Genomic DNA, 16517 nt, shown 5'->3' with positions numbered 1-16517 from the left:
AATTTTACCTTTGACTTGCCTCTTCAGAGAGAAAGAGGATTTGAACTCTATAGCGCCACCTGTTGGTAGCAGCGATCCTACAAGTCACAATCAACCCTTTAATGAGTCTTGTAATATGACTTAGGATAAAAGCCAAATCAGAATCTCAATATGCAGACATGGTGTTTCGAGCTATTGGCCCTCGTCAGTGCAAAGTATGAGAACTGACTTGGTTAGGTGAGAGGATCTGTAATGAGGTCTAAGGGGTAAAATTTCTCCTTGTGGAGAGTGACATACCAGCTCTGGCTTGTCAAGGTAAGGAGGCTTATTCGCCGTGCAGTGCTCCTCTGGGAAAATAATATGCAAATTGCCTCTTCAGAGAGAAAGAGGACTTGAACTCTATAGCGCCACCTGTTGGTAGTAGCGATCTTACACGTCACAATCAACCCTTTAACGAGTCTTGCATTATGACTTAGGATAAAAGCCAAATCAGAATCTCAATTTGCAGACACGGTGTTTCGGGCTACTGACCCTCGTCAGTGCAAAGTATGAGAACTGACTGGCTAGGTGAGAGGCTCTGGACTAAGGTCTAATGGGTAAGGTGTCGTGTCTGCAAATTGAGATTCAGATTTGGCTTTTATCCTAAGTCATATTACAAGACTCGTTAAAGGGTATTAATGAGTTACAGAAAAACTGTTAAGAAATGATGAGAGAGTGGGAAAAGTTTGCTTGTTGTCCTGGGCTTCATTTTCTATGTCTCTGCACTACATTCATGCACTCAATGCAGTCTAACCTACCTGACTTCCGCTACTGTTACAATACCTCGTCTGGGTGTAGTAACATACCTAGTGTTGCACTTGTGTTGCCTCGAAACTCATTTTTACAAAGTCTCATGAGAAAACTAGACTTCCCGACAGCGGCATCGCCAGCGAGGACTATTTTGTACGCTTTCTCTGTGTTCGAAAATTTGCTTACATTATCTTCAGTAGTATCTGTCTGGAAGGAGAAAGGACATTTTATTTTCAATAAAAAGATAGAGGAGACACTTATGCCTATTGTTTTATTTCTACATTAAAATAAGTCCTGGGAACTATATACTGTATTCTTTTTCACTTGGGGAAATCTGAGTAAATAGAGTTGGGATGGGAGTTCACATTTTTTAGGATCCTCATGACTTGGCTTGACATTACACAGACAACACACTGACTTGAATGGGAACTGCGAAATACAGTCACAGAAACCTACATTTGTAATGTGTGCCGGCAACGCTGAGATACACTTTCTCGATGATGCACCTGAGCTGCTCCTGCTGACTGGACGCGATGGTTTCCAATCGAGAAATGAGCCTCCAGATTCAGGAGCATAGGATTCTTCATCGCGAATTTCAGGAACCTGTAGAGCGTTAACAAAGAATACATACTGTACTACATTAGTTTCATGTTGAAAATAGCACAGTTACGTTTACAACAGTTTTTGGGAGGAACCAATACGTATTTGACGAGTACTAGTCAGGATTGAGTAATACCAGCAGAGCTCCTACCCACATCGCATGTATTTTATGTGAAAAGTCAAGTTGCTGAAAAGTAGAAAGAAGTAGAAGCACTCTAATAAAATTAGAAGGGTACTGTATGCTGTATGGATGAAAAAGAACCCCAACTAATGGCATTGCTAGATGCAAGATATGCATCATATGAGACTCATAAATTGGCCAAATTCCATTCAGACCTCTATGTAACAAGGTCTGTTCACAAGTAATGGGACACTCAAAAGAGAGATGTCTACTCTACAAATATGATTCCGTCATGTCCAAGACAGACCAAATGTGAAGTGTTTAAACTTGGCAGAGGAAAAAAAAAGGTCTATGCTATAGAAAAGGATGCAAACTTCCTTAGGGGAAAGAAGGTGATAGTGTGGAATAGATCCATTCTGGTGATCACAAAGGAGACAATGAAGGAATCAATGACCAGAAAAAATGTCCTTATGAAAAACAAGTTGCTAAGGACCACTTTCTTCCGCAAAAGATGTATATCAGAGAGATGAGCACATATTTTACGTGCTCCTAGAGACAGGGGTTAAGTCATGTAAAGGCAGAAAAAAGCCTTTCATCAATGAGAAGCAAAGGAGAGCCAGGCTGAAGTTTTCCAAAGACCATAAGGATTGGGCCATAGAGGACTGGAGTAAGGTAATCTTCTCTGATGAGTCTAATTTTCAGCTTTGCCCAACACCTGGTCGTCTAATAGTTAGACGGAGACCTGGGGAGGCGTACAAGCCACAGTGTCTTGCACCCACTGTGAAATTTGGTGGAGGATCAGTGATGATCTGGGAAAGTTTCAGCAAGGCTGGAATTGGGCAGGTTAATCTTTGCGAAGGACGTATAAATCAAGCCGCATACAAGGCTATCCTGGAAAATCAGTTGATTCCTTTTGCTCAGGCAATGTTCCCCAACTCTGAGGACTGTGTTTTCCAGCAGGACAATGTGCCATGCCACATAGCTAGGTCAATCAATGTGTGGATGAAGGGCCATCACATCAAATCCCTGTCATGGCCAGCCCAATCTCCAGACCTGGACAACACTGAAAACCTCTGGAATGTAATCAAGAGGAAGATGGATAGTCACAAGCCATCAAACAAAGAAGAACTGCTTAAATATTTGTACCAGGAGTGGCATTAGGTTACCCAAAAGCAGTGTGAAAGACTGGTGGAAAGCATGCCAAGACGCATGAAAGCTGTGATTAAAAATCATGGTTATTCCACAAAATATTGATTTCTGAACTCTTCCTGAGTTAAAACATTAGTATTGTTGTTTCTAAATGATTATGAACTTGTTTTCTTAGAATTATTTGAAGTCTGCAAGCACTGCATTTTTTTGTTATTTTGACCATTTCTCATTTTCTGAAAATAAATACAAAATTTAGTGCTTGGAAATTCGGAGACATGTTGTCAGTAGTTTATAGAGTAAAAAAGCAATTTATATTTTATTCAAAAATATACCTATAAAGAGAAAAATCATACAAACTGAAAATTTTGCAGTAGTATCTAAATTTTTGCCAGAGCTGTATATGACTCCTGTGGAAATGCTTACTGGAAAAACTCTCTAAGCATGTCCTCTATATGAGAATGTTAGTAGGCTCCTTTTAAAGAATTGTCTGTTCTGCTGCAAGTACTCACATCTGTATCTGAAGCATCACCACCATAAACTTCATGAGTAAATCTTGACTGCTGAAAGCTTCTATGAGGCCTGTACTCCACCTCTGAATCGTATTCATTGGAGTCTCTCAGAGTGGACAGTCCACTGTCTATACAACTTTCAGGAAGGCTGTCAACCTCACAGTTGATTCTCTGCATGGGATCACACACTGCCAAAGTATCGTAGTCCTCATCTAAGTACGATGATCTAGGAGACCTTGCCAACAAAATAGTTAACATTAGGAAGTCAGTGACATATTAGTTACATATTTCAAAGTACTATAGAGGCAAAGTAAAACTACCATTTTTTCTAAATGGATCCAAAATGTTATGCTGAATTAATAGCATTTCTTTTCATGACTGGAGCTCTTTTTGTAGTGATAGTGATCTTATAATCCCCTACTTCCCTTCCCAAGGTCCTGTACTTAACTACTGACATGCCTGTTTTATTAAAGGAAACCTGTTATATGATTTCTGCTGAATGAACCAGAGGCAACAAGGGTCAGAGATGGCTACATTATTCCAGCCTGTCATCCCGGTCACTAGCATGACTTGCAACACTGTCCTACTCACTGCGTGCTACGCTCTGCTCATCCTAGTGTCAGGTCATCTCACTGAGCTTCCTTCAGCACTGATACAACCTCTGTTTGCAGGAGAATCTCCACCCAGGTTTAGGGAGGCGCAGCCTGACTCTGAATGAATTTTAAACCACTGCATCCTGCAGAGTTTTTTTTCCCTGGCCTATCCCCTGCCAACAATGGGTATATTAGGCAGCTCTACCCTCCACACTTTGCCTGAGCTTAAGTTCTAGTTTGCAGTCAGTCTCTAGGTACCTGTCTAAGTGCCATGTTGTTTTGTCTTTCCTGTTACCAACCTGACTCATTTATTCGTTTAGTCTGATCTCTCTGCACCTGACCCCAGCTTTGTATTTTGAACCTGTGCTGCCCACCCCAACCTCAGACTGTTTGATTACGTCTCTATTTTTACCCTCTGTGCTTTGTATTTTGTGCCTCTGACCCGATGGACAGCTGATGCAGGCCTGGACACTGACCTGAAGTGGCACCTTGGTGACTACTGTAATGCCCAAGCCTATCCTGAACATCCGAGGCTCAAGTGAAAACAAGATAGTCACGCCCCTCCAAGACAAGCCCGGCTAGTTGCGTAGTGGGTCCACACCAACCATAATCACACAGCCATGTATGTTTCAAACAAAACATCTATAATATAACGCTGGAAGCGTCACTTTGTTCGAAGCCTTTATAGACTGGGCAAGCGCGACACACCTGCACAGTCTGGCTCCAGACAGAAGAAGGCATCCAACAGTACAGGGAGTGTGTATGGTGCCGGAGATCGCGGTAGACACTGAATGCATACCGCGATCTCTGGCGCCATACTTATATACTTACCTGACCGGGAGGAGCGTTGCCGCAGTGCTTCTCTTCTCGTCGGAGACCAGGTTAGGAGTGCGCTTCAGAATCGCGCATGCGCATAGTGCTATCCGGTGCCATTTTACTGAAGACACATTTACAGTGTGTCTTCAGCAATATGGCGCCGGACAGCGCGGTATGGGCATCCGCGTACTGCGACGCCACAATCCTCCCCCACACTCCTCCCTCGGCCTCCGGCAGAACGGGACAGCGCTGGAGCACAGGAAAGAAAGGGGAGTATAAATTCTTTTTTTTTTTGTATGTGTGCAGTTTAATAGGGGTGAGGAGGATCATACACATCAGGATAGGGGGTGAGGGGACCATGCAAATCAAGATTGGGGGGTGAGGGGACCATGCATATCAGGATTGGGGGGTGAGGTGACCAGGCATATCAGGATAGGGGGGTGAGGGGACCATGCATACCACGATAGGGGGGTGAGGGGACCATGCATGCCAGGGTACGAGGGGTGAGGGGACCATGCGTACCAGGATTGTGGGGTGAGGGGACCATGCATACCAGGATAGGGGGGTGAGGGGACCATGCATACCAAGATAGGTGGGTGAGAGGACCATGCATACCAGGCTAGGGGGTGAGGGGGCTATGCATACCAGGATAGGGGGTGAGGGGGCCATGCATACCAGGATAAGGGGGGTAAGGGGACCATGCATACCAGGATAGGGGGGGTGATGGGACCATGCGTACCAGGATTGGGGGGTGAGGGGACCATGCATATCAGGATAGGGGGGTGAGGGGACCATGCATGCCAGGATAGGGGGGTGAGGGGACCATGCATACCAGGATAGGGGGTGAGGGGGCCATGCATACCAGGATAGGGGGGTGAGGGGACCATCCATACCAGGATAAGGGGGGTCAGGGGACCATGCATACCAGGATAAGGGGGGTGAGGGGTCCATGCATACCAGGATAGGGGGGTGAGGGGATCATGCATACCAGCATTGGGGTGGGTGAGGGTACCATGCATACCAGGATAGGGGGGTGAGGGGACCATGCATACCAGCATGGGGGGTGAGAGGACCATGCATACCTGGATTGGGGGGTGAGGGGACCATACATACCAGGATAGGGATGAGGGGGTACCATGCACACCAGGAGAGGGATGAGAGGGTACCATGCATACCAGGATTGGGAGGTGAGGGGACCATGCAATACAGGATGAGGAATGGGGTGCCATGCATACCAGGATTGGGGGGGGTGTGGAAGCCTTATAGCACAAGCCTCCTCAGTATTGCTCACCGGCTAGACCGCAGGTAATCCTGAGCTTTGGACACACTTAATTTAACCAGTTTCTCTCAGGGTGTAATAAAGTAATGGTGGCCGGTTCAGACGGGCACGCCAACAGGTAATTTCCCATACAGAAAATAGCAGAAACAGTTCTCTTGGGTGCTGAACTGTCCAGCACAGCGGATATAGCCTTCTGGCAAAATGTTTGTTTGATGTGTTTTCTTTGTGCATTTATCAAAACCGAGTAAGAATATCTTCGCTTCTAAATAAAATAGTTCTTTTCTCATCTGTGACTGTATCTTGAACAACACCCAACACAACATTGCCAAATTGTGTAGGGCCCCCCCCCCCCCACCAAATCGTAGATTTCTAGACAGAATTACAGGGGAACACCACAATTTGGAGTTCTAGGAACAGATGCTCCAGAATTGTTATTTCTTGAAGAACACAAAACACTAAAATAAAAAACAAACTCATCAGGAATGGTAATAGGTTCTTAGTAAATAATGGTAAGATTTACAGCGGGTGAAATAAGTATTGAACATGTCACTAATTTTCTAAGTAATATATTTCTATAGGCACTATTGACATGAAAATCTCACCAGATGTCGATAACAACCCATCTAATCCATACAGACAAAGAAAATAAAACCATAAATTAAGTTATGCACAGTATAATAATGAGAAATGACACAGGAAAAAGTATTGCACACGTTTCCTGGAATATAATTAATACTTTGTGCAAAAGCCTTTTGATGCTGATGACAGCTTGAAGACGCCTCTTATGTACTAGTTGCATGTATTGCTCATATGTGATTTTGGCCCATTCTTCTACACAATCATTCTTCAAATCCTGAAGATTCTGCGGACTCCTTCTATGAATTCTGAGCTTTATTTCCTTGCATAAATTATCTATTGGATTCAAGTCAGGTGATTGGCTGGGCCATTCTAGGAGATACAGTCATATGTAAAAGTTTGGGCACCCCTATTAATGTTAACCTTTTTTCTTTATAACAATTTTGGTTTTTGCAACAGCTATTTCAGTTTCATATATCTAATAACTGATGGACTCAGTTATATTTCTGGATTCAAATGAGGTTTATTGTACAGGAAATGGAAGAACACAGGTACAGTTCTTGTTAAGCCCAGAAGTGGCAGGCCAAGAAAAATATCAGAAAGGCAGAGAAGAAGAATGGTGAGAACAGTCAAGGACAATCCACAGACCACCTCCAAAGACCTGCAGCATCATCTTGCTGCAGATGGTGTCACTGTGCATCGGTCAACAATACAGCGCATGCATAACGCCTTTTTGTATGACCAAACAACTCAATCTTTGTTTCATCAGTCCACAGGACCTTCTTCCAAAATGTAACTGGCTTGTCCAAATGTGCTTTTGCATACCTCAGGCGACTCTGTTTGTGGCGTGCTTGCAGAAACGGCTTCTTTCGCATCACTCTCCCATACAGCTTCTCCTTGTGCAAAGTGCGCTGTATTGTTGACCGATGCACAGTGACACCATCTGCAGCAAGATGATGCTGCAGGTCTTTGGAGGTGGTCTGTGGATTGTCGTTGACTGTTCTCACCATTCTTCTTCTCTGCCTTTCTGATATTTTTCTTGGCCTGCCACTTCTGGGCTTAACAAGAACTGTACCTGTGTTCTTCCATTTCCTTACTATGTTCCTCACAGTGGAAACTGACAGGTTAAATCTCTGAGACAACTTTTTGTATCCTTCCCCTGAAAAGCTATGTTGAATAATCTTTGTTTTCAGATCATTTGAGAGTTGTTTTGAGGAGCCCATGATGCCACTCTTCATATGAGAATCAAATAGGAGAACTACTTGCAAGTGGCCACCTTAAATACCTTTTCTCATGATTTGATACACCTGGCTATGAAGTTCAAAGCTCAATGAGGTCACAAAACCAATTTAGTGCTTCAGGAAGTCAGTAAAAAGTAGTTAGGAGTGTTCAAATCAAGAAAATGATAAGGGTGCCCATACTTTTGCACCGGTCAAATCTTGTTTAAATGCAGATTGCACATTTTCTGTTAGTACAATAAACCTCATTTGAATCCAGAAATATAACTGAGTCCATCAGTTATTAGATATATGAAACTGAAATAGCTGTTGCAAAAACCAAAATTGTTATAAAGAAAAAAGGTTAACATTAATAGGGGTGCCCAAACTTTTACATATGACTGTATATTTTCGTTCTCTGAAACCATTTAACAGTTTCCTTGGCTGTATGTTTGGGATCATTGTCTTGCTGAAATGTCCATCATCCTGGTAGATGGCAGAAGGTTTTTATCAAGAATGTCTCAGGACATCTGTCCATTCATTCTTCCTTTATTTATATGTAATTTGTCAGTGCCCTATGCTGAAAAACACCCCCATATCATTATGTTCCCATCTCTAAACTTCACTGTTGTTATGGCATTTTTGTTGTGATATGTAGTGTCTTTTGGCCTCCAAACATAGTGTGCATTATGACATTCAAAGAATTCAATTTTGGTCTCATCTGACCAGACTATATTCTACCAGTATTTCACAGGCTTGTCTAAATGTTGTTGAGCAAACTGTAAATGTGCCAACCATCGACCCAACCGCTATGTCCAGCTATCGTCCAATATCGTTGCTCCCATTCGCTTCCAAACTCCTGGGGCAGCACGTCCACGCTGAACTTACCTCCCACCTATCATCTAACTTGCTCTTTGACAATCTAAAATCTGGTTTCCGCCCCCATCACTCCACTGAGACCGCCCTGACTAAAATTACTAACGACCTACTTACAGCCAAATCAAATGGACCATACTCTATACACCTGCTTCAAGACCTGTCCTCTGCATTCGACACAGTTGACCACTGCCTCCTACTACAGATCCTCTCCTCCTTCGGCATCAAAGACCTCGCCCTATCCTGAATCTCCTCATACCTTTCCAACAGCGCATTCAGCGTCTCCCAGTCCCACACCACCTCCTCATCCCACCCTCTCTCTGTTGGAGTCCCCCAAGGCTCTGTTTTAGGACCCCTACTCTTCTCAATCTATACACTTGGTCTGGGGCAACTCATAAAGTCCCACGGATTCCAGTACCACCTTTATGCTGATGACACTCAGATCTACCTCTCTGGCCCAGACGTCACCTCTCTGCTGTCCAGAATCCCAGAGTGTCTATCAGCCATATCCTCCTTCTTCTCCTCTCGCTTCCTCAAGCTCAATGTGGACAAATCTTAACTCATCATCTTTCCTCCATCTCTCAGATCTTCCTTACCCGACCTAGCTATAACAATTAATGACATCACACTTTCCCCAGTACTGGAAGTCCGCTGCCTCGGAGTAACCTTTGACTCTACAATGTCCTTCAAACCGCACATCCAAGCTCTTTCTACCTCCTGTCGCCTCCAGCTCAAAAATATTTCCAGAATCCGTACTTTCCTCAACCCTCAATCTACTAAAATGCTTGTGCATGCCCTCATCATCTCCCGCCTCGACTACTGCAACATCTTTTTCTGTGGTCTCCCTGCTAACACCCTCGCACCTCTACAGTCCATCCTTAACTCTGCTGCCCAATACCTTCCCTCACGTAATCTCCGGTCCTCTCAAGACCTCGTTCTCTCCTCCACACTTATTCGCTCCTCATCCAACTGCCTCTAAGACTTCTCCCGAATTGTCCCGGTCCTCTGAAATTCTTTGCCCTAACAAGTCCGACTATCAACCACATTTGGATCCTTCAGACAGAACATGAAAACCCATCTCTTCATAAAAGCCTATAGCCTGCAATGACCTCACTACCTCCTTCTCTCTCACCACTACCAGAGATATCACCTCAACCAACACCGGAACTACTGCAACCCACCAATCTACTGTCTCCTTCCCCACCATCCTGTGGCATGTAAGCCCGAAAGGGCAGGGTCCTCGCCCCTCTGTATCAGTCTGTCCTTGTTAGTTTGTTTACTGTAAGTGATATCTGTAATTTGTATGTAACCCCTTCTCATGTACTGCACCATGGAATCAATGGTGCTATATAAATAAATAATAATAATAATCATAATGTGCTTGAATATGCTTTTTGTTCAGCAATGGAGTCTTGCGTGGTAAGCATGCATACAGACCATGGACGTTGCATACATTATAGTTTTCTTTGAAATAATTCCAGGTCTTTCTGTAGCTCTCCACAGGTGGTCCTTAGCTCTTAGAGAACTCTACTCATAATTCCTTTCACTTCCCTGTCCAAAATCCAGCAGGGAGTATCTGGTTTTGTCTGGTTTATGGTGAAATTATGTTCTTTCCTCTTTCGGTTTATGGCCCCAAGAGTGCTCACGAAAACCTTCAGCAGTTTAGAAAATCTTCTGTAACCAATGCCATCAGTATGTTTTGCAACAATAAGGTTACAAAGGTCTTGAGACAGCTCACTGGTTTTACCCATCATGAGATCTTTCTTGTGTGGCACCTTGGTATTGACACCTTTTATATGTCATTGGTTAAACCAGCTGATATTATTTTTCACTAAGTGGCAGAATTTCTTCTAATTACTGATAGATTTCAGCTAGTGTCATGACTTTCCATGGCTTTTTGCACCTCTCTTTCTTCATGTGTTCAATACTTTTTCCCTGTGTCATTTCTCATTATTTCACATGACTTAATTTATGGACAGCTATGGTTTGATTTCTTTGCCTGTGTGGATTGGATGGGTCGTTACAGACATGTGGTAAGAATTTCATGTTAATAGCACCTTTAGAAATATATTTACTTTAAAAATTGGTGACGCGTTGAATACTTATTTTCCATTGAGATTTCTTAATTACCTTTTGTGAATACATCAGGGTTGACTTTAGAGAAAATATGGCCATAAATAAAAAGGTCTCCTGCACACTATATCTATTTCTTGTATTTCTAGAAAATTATCTATTATAGTAATCTATAAAGTTATTAATAAAGACTAATACCGCCATGCATTTTCCAAACAATGCTAACATATAGTGTCTCTATAACACTGTCTTGTAAAGCTATATTACTTCAGTGGCCAAATAATTGCCATACAGTCTCCAGACAGTATTACCATAGCATAAATAGATAATATTCCAATATGGCATTTTAATGCTTATACTCACAAAATACCATCAATATAGATCAGTGTAAAGAAGAAGACAGAGAGGGCGTCACAGTGCTCTATTGTGGGGTGCCCAGTTTCCTGGCTACTGAACCTCACACTGAAGCAGAATGGACCCCATTCTATTCTACGGTTAACCCTTGTAGTCCCGTTCTTGCAAGCTCCATAGGTAACGATGGCCCAGTTTATCAACCCACAAAACCAACCTTGATCCAACCATAGAATAGCAATAAAAAAAGAGATATCCTTAAACGTGATACTGACCGGTCATATGGAGAGTTACATCTGTTCATCTTGGGACTGTGGCGGGAAATTGTACTTGCTGGTGAAGTGTTTTTTGTGCTCTAAATAGACAAAGTACAATCTGCTTTACAAGTCTGCCATGAAAAATGAGCTGAAAACTGGGTTATGTCAAGCTGGTGGGTGGTTGGACATATCGCAATACGCCTTTTTCTAGCGTCCAGATCATGATTCATTGTATTCGGCCATTAGCTGATAAAATTGTCTGCTGTAAAAAGGGGGGTTTTCACCAGTCGCTGATGGCTACATGTTTGCCAATCGGTGGTCAATTCATAGCCCGTTTTGACAGATAGGCTTCCCATGTTCACAGGAATATTGGTTGTGCTCACATAACCTGTCATTATAATCGGCAGCACAGGGTTCTATATGCCGAGGACAATGATTTTTTAAGCAATTTTAAATATTTCAACCAATAAACAAGCTCATTTGTCTCGTTCGTCAGGCGATTTGAAGCCTGTTTACACTGCCTATCAGGAAACGAATGGCCCAAGAATGCTTGTTCCCGATCGGCCAATATACAGTAAATACAGCCTTAGGCTAGTTTCACACTAGCGTTTTGGAGCGCAGCGACGGCCTGAGCACTGCTGCCGCTAAGCCCCGCCCCCTGCCACGCCTCCGCCGGTAGCTCCGCCTACCGGCGCATGAAGCTGCATGCGTCCTGCGTCCCCTATCTTTATCACTGGGGGGCGCAGGCCGTGCGCAGTATGCGTTTGGCGGCGCATGCGCCTTTTTGACGGTGCGCCGACCTGCGCCAAACGCAACCTGCTGCAGTTTGGTTGCGTCGGCGCACCGTCAAAAAGGCGCATGCGCCGCCAAACGCATACTGCGCACAGCCTGCGCCCCCAGTGATAAAGATAGGGGACGCAGGACGCATGCAGCGGAGGCGTGGCAGGGGGCGGGGCTTAGCGGCGGCAGTGCGCAGGCCGTCGCTGCGCTCCAAAACGCTAGTGTGAAACTAGCCTTACTTGGCCTAAAATTGCTGCAATTTCAATAGTCTCGAACTTGCTTTAAAATTTAAAGTGATATTACACAATTGCAAAGGCCAATTTAAGCAAACAAGTGCACCGATGAAAAGAATAAACCAAGAAAACAAACTTGTGCCATTTTTGTGTGTTGTGAACATTACAGCCCCGATTCGTTTGAGGCTTTTCTTTTTTGTCATGAGATATTTGTTGCCGTTCCTTTTTTGCACCAAATTCTTTAAAATGGCGCACACAGTTCATGACTTTTGCGCAATGTAAACAATGTTTTTCATTTTTGGCTTCAAAAAGTAATCATCATTTTAATCTATATTTCAGAAATCAATAATAGACAGGAAAAAAAGCAACTATGTAACATAACTTATCAGAGAAATCAGCTTCATTCTCTGCCAGGACTGATCATTCATTCTCAATTCCCAGGTAATATCTGTATTCAGTGTAGACAGATTGTTATGTTACTGAGACAGGAGGTGACAGTTGGTGCTTGTAAGATTCTATATAGACTGGAGGAGGAGGATCTCTGTCTCTAGCTCCTCCCCTTCACCACCTCTCTTCTACATAGAATCTTATCAGCACCAACTGTCTCCTCCAATCTCAGTAATGGGAAAGCCAGTGTTCACTGAATACAGATTATACCTGTACATTCAGAATTTAAAAAATGAAAGTTCAGGCCTAAGTGAACATAAAAGCAAATTTCACTAATAAGCTGTATTATTACAAGGTTTCTTATTTTCATGTGTCATGTATTGATTTATGAAATAAAAATTAAAACGCCGGTTACACTTTAACCTTCACAGCGACTTTTTGACGCAAAAAGTTGAACGTTTCGAAAAATGGAATTTAAAAAATGTGTCAAAAAACAAACATACATAAAATAGCTGGGAAGGACAGGGGTGCATTTGCAAAAAAATTCAGCGACTTTTAGGAATAACCGCAAATGGTGAATGTGGCAAAAACTTCTGCAAACCCTAAACTTTGCTCACAATGTTGAACATAAAAAAAAAAAATGACAAACACAAAAAAAAAGATTTAAAAAAAAAGTGCAAATGGAAAGGTAAACCAAAAAGTGGCAAAAAACCCACTAAAAACTAAAAAAAAACAGGCGCACATGCAATAATGAATCGGGTCCAGTGTTCGCATGTCGTTATGGAGGTTATCTTCTCATTCTACTGTATAGTATTGGGGTTTTTTTAAGTTTTTTTAGTTTTTTATGTTCCCCTGTATCCAGAAAGCTTGATCATTTGGCACCTTCTATGAATGCTAGATTAAAACAATTTTTCTCTATTTAGCGAGTTTTTTCTATACTCCAATTAGGAATAGAAACGACAAGGCTCCAAGTAAAGACTGGGGGCAGAACTGTGCGGCAGCGGTATAAAATGACTTAAGACTGAAGATAAACTTGTTCTTCATGTAATGATATTTTCCTTACTGCTGAGAGAAACCAGGAGAAAAGATGAAACTTTGATAAAGATGTGGCTGCCCTAAGCCATGCTCATGTTCTCAGGGCAGCGCTGTTATCCTAGCGGGAAGCGCATCATTACCCACACGAGTAGCAGGAGCCGGTGCCAGGAACATGGACGTACCAGAGATCTGTTGTACTTTATCAGACTGTTCTCCAGCGCACTCCGCAGTCCATCATTACTGTCATGCAGCTTTCTATTAGCTTTTCTGGAATCAGAAGGTAGAAAACATCAACTAAAGAAATACCCCAAGATCTTTTCTGCTCCATTTAGGTAGCTTCAAAGCTAATTCCTAAATATCATTTCCATCTTTTAATGACATCTATGAATGCAGTGTCACTTGCTCGGGTAATCTTTTTCTCTTTGTCTAGAGATAACTGTATATTTTCTCCTCACAGAATGATCTGTCAGTGGTATAGTATTAATGTAAAGAGTTCTGCAGGCACTGTATTAATGATGCAGTTATCATGGATCCCAGCTAGCTCGCTCACAGAGCTTTTGTTAGAGATTGGTACTGGTGTATAACGCTTCACAGGCCACGTTCACACGTTCAGTATTTGGTCAGTATTTTACCTCAGTATCTGTAATCCAAAACCAGGAGTGGGTGATAAATCCAGAAGTGGTGACGTGTCTCTATTATACGTTTCTGCTTACTGTCCCACTCTTACTACTGCCGGCGATACTCACCTTGCATCCCGGGTCCCTCGCCACGTCTCGCCTGCTCTTCCGGGTCCTCAGCCGTGCTGGGGATCCCGCTCCCCATGCATGCGCACTAGGCCGCTTTGGTCGTGGTCACGCGCACTCCCAGCTTCTTTATGATGCCGGGTTGTACTGACCCGGAAGTGCTGTCCTGCCTGCTGGGCGGCGGCCTCCGGGTATATCAGGTCGCTTCCTGCTAGAGGAAGCGCCTGATTATTATTGTTGTGCCTGTCAGTACCTCCTCTAGGTTCTCTTAGGTTACTGAACGTCAGGTCCCCGTACCTCTTTGGGTTCAGACCCCTCCGGTACCTTCACCGATATACTGTCCTTATGCTCTGCTGTGTCCCTGTACGCTTCCAGTGCGTGCTCTGCTCTGCCCCTGTACACTTCCAGTGCGTGCTCTGCTCTGTCCCTGTACGCTTCCATTGCGTGCTCTGTTCTGTCCCTGTACGCTTCCAGTGCATACCCTGCTCTGCTCCATCCCTGTACACCTTCAGTGCGTGCTCTGCTCCGTCCCTGTATGCTTCCAGTGCGTGCTCTGCTCCGTTCCTGTACACTTCCAGTGCGTGCTCTGCTCCATCCCTGTACGCTTCCAGTGCGTGCTCTGCTCTGTTCCTGTACACTTCCAGTGCGTGCTCTGCTCTGTTCCTGTACACTTCCAGTGCGTGCTCTGCTCTGTCCCTGTACGCTTCCAGTGCGTGCTCTGCTCTGTTCCTGTACACTTCCAGTGCGTGCTCTGCTCCCTCCCTGTACGCTTCCAGTGCGTGCTCTGCTGTTTCTGTACACTTCCAGTGCCTGCTCTGCTGCGTCCCTGTACACTTCCAGTGCATGCTCTGCTCTGTTCCTGTACACTTCCAGTGCGTGCTCTGCTCCGTCCCTGTATGCTTCCAGTGCGTGCTCTGCTCTGTTTCTGTACACTTCCAGTGCCTGCTCTGCTGCGTCCCTGTACGCTTCCAGTGCGTGCTCTGCTCTGTTCCTGTACACTTCCAGTGCGTGCTCTGCTCTGTCCCTGTACACTTCCAGTGCATGCTCTGCTCTGTTCCTGTACACTTCCAGTGCCTGCTCTGCTCCGTCCCTGTACACTTCCAGTGCATGCTCTGCTCCGTTCCTGTACGCTTCCAGTGCCTGCTCTGCTCCGTCCCTGTACGCTTCCAGTGCGTGCTCTGCTCTGATCCTGTACACTTCCAGTGCGTGCTGTGCTCTGTCCCTGTACACTTCCAGTGCGTGCTCTGCTCCGTCCCTGTACACTTCCAGTGCGTGCTCTGCTCCGTTCCTGTACGCTTCCAGTGCCTGCTCTGCTCCATCCCTGTACACTTCCAGTGCGTGCTCTGCTCTGTTCCTGTACACTTCCAGTGCGTGCTCTGCTCTGTTCCTGTACACTTGCAGTGCGTGCTCTGCTCTGTCCCTGTACACTTGCAGTGCGTGCTCTGCTCTGTTCCTGTACACTTGCAGTGCGTGCTCTGCTCTGTCCCTGTACACTTGCAGTGCGTGCTCCGCTCTGTCCCTGTACGCTTCCAGTGCGAACCCTGCTCTTCTCCTTCCCTGCATGCTACCAGTGTGTGCTCTGCTTCGTCTCTGTACACCTCCAGGGCATGTTTTGCCCCGTCTAGGATCCAGTACCCTCTGTGTGAACCCTGCCGTGTTCTGAGTTCCGGGTCTCTCCGTGGTTGCTCTGCTCCGTCTGGCTCTCGATGAGTACCCTGATTCTTCTCGTTGTCCTCGAGCCAACCCTCTAGCACTAGCTATTGCGGTGTACCTCCCTCCTAGGGCTGTCCCTGACGGTCCCTGTATAGGGGTCGGTTCCACCTGGCCAACTCGCCTGGGATCGGTCGTCACCGCGATCCAGTGGGTCCACTCCAGGAATCATAACACCCACTCCTGGTTTAGGCTTACACATACTGATGTAAAATACTGACCAAATACTGACAGTGTGAATGTGGCCATACACTCACGTACGTCATGTAACATGCATGTACGTCACATGTTAGGCATGGATTAAATATGTCATCCTACTGTAGTACCAAGGATGAATTAAGCTAAGACCTCTATATTCCCCATTATGGCTGCATTACTTACTTTAAACCCAAAAGAGGGTGTCTAATTACAAAAACATACCTAAACATGCTTAGCATAGTAAAT

General features: G+C 44.5%; 1 protein-coding gene across 1 annotated transcript in view; it reads right to left on the bottom strand.

Moving 5' to 3' along the window:
* The window catches only part of RASEF (RAS and EF-hand domain containing), a 108355-nt gene that overhangs the window by 11834 nt on the left and 80004 nt on the right, over nt 1-16517 (bottom strand). The window contains exons 8-12 of the mRNA XM_073546034.1: nt 13803-13887; nt 11204-11283; nt 3148-3382; nt 1225-1371; nt 825-975 (exon numbers count right to left, since the gene is read on the bottom strand). Coding sequence (XP_073402135.1) covers nt 825-975; nt 1225-1371; nt 3148-3382; nt 11204-11283; nt 13803-13887 — 698 coding nt within the window. The remainder of the gene's footprint in view (nt 1-824; nt 976-1224; nt 1372-3147; nt 3383-11203; nt 11284-13802; nt 13888-16517) is intronic.

The sequence above is a fragment of the Dendrobates tinctorius genome, unplaced genomic scaffold, assembly GCF_039654945.1.
Source record: "Dendrobates tinctorius isolate UK_male_01 unplaced genomic scaffold, ASM3965494v1 ptg000144l, whole genome shotgun sequence".
Taxonomy (NCBI): Eukaryota; Metazoa; Chordata; class Amphibia; order Anura; family Dendrobatidae; genus Dendrobates; species Dendrobates tinctorius.
The sequence above is the reverse complement of the archived record's forward strand: the minus strand, read 5'-3'. Positions and strand labels throughout refer to the sequence as shown.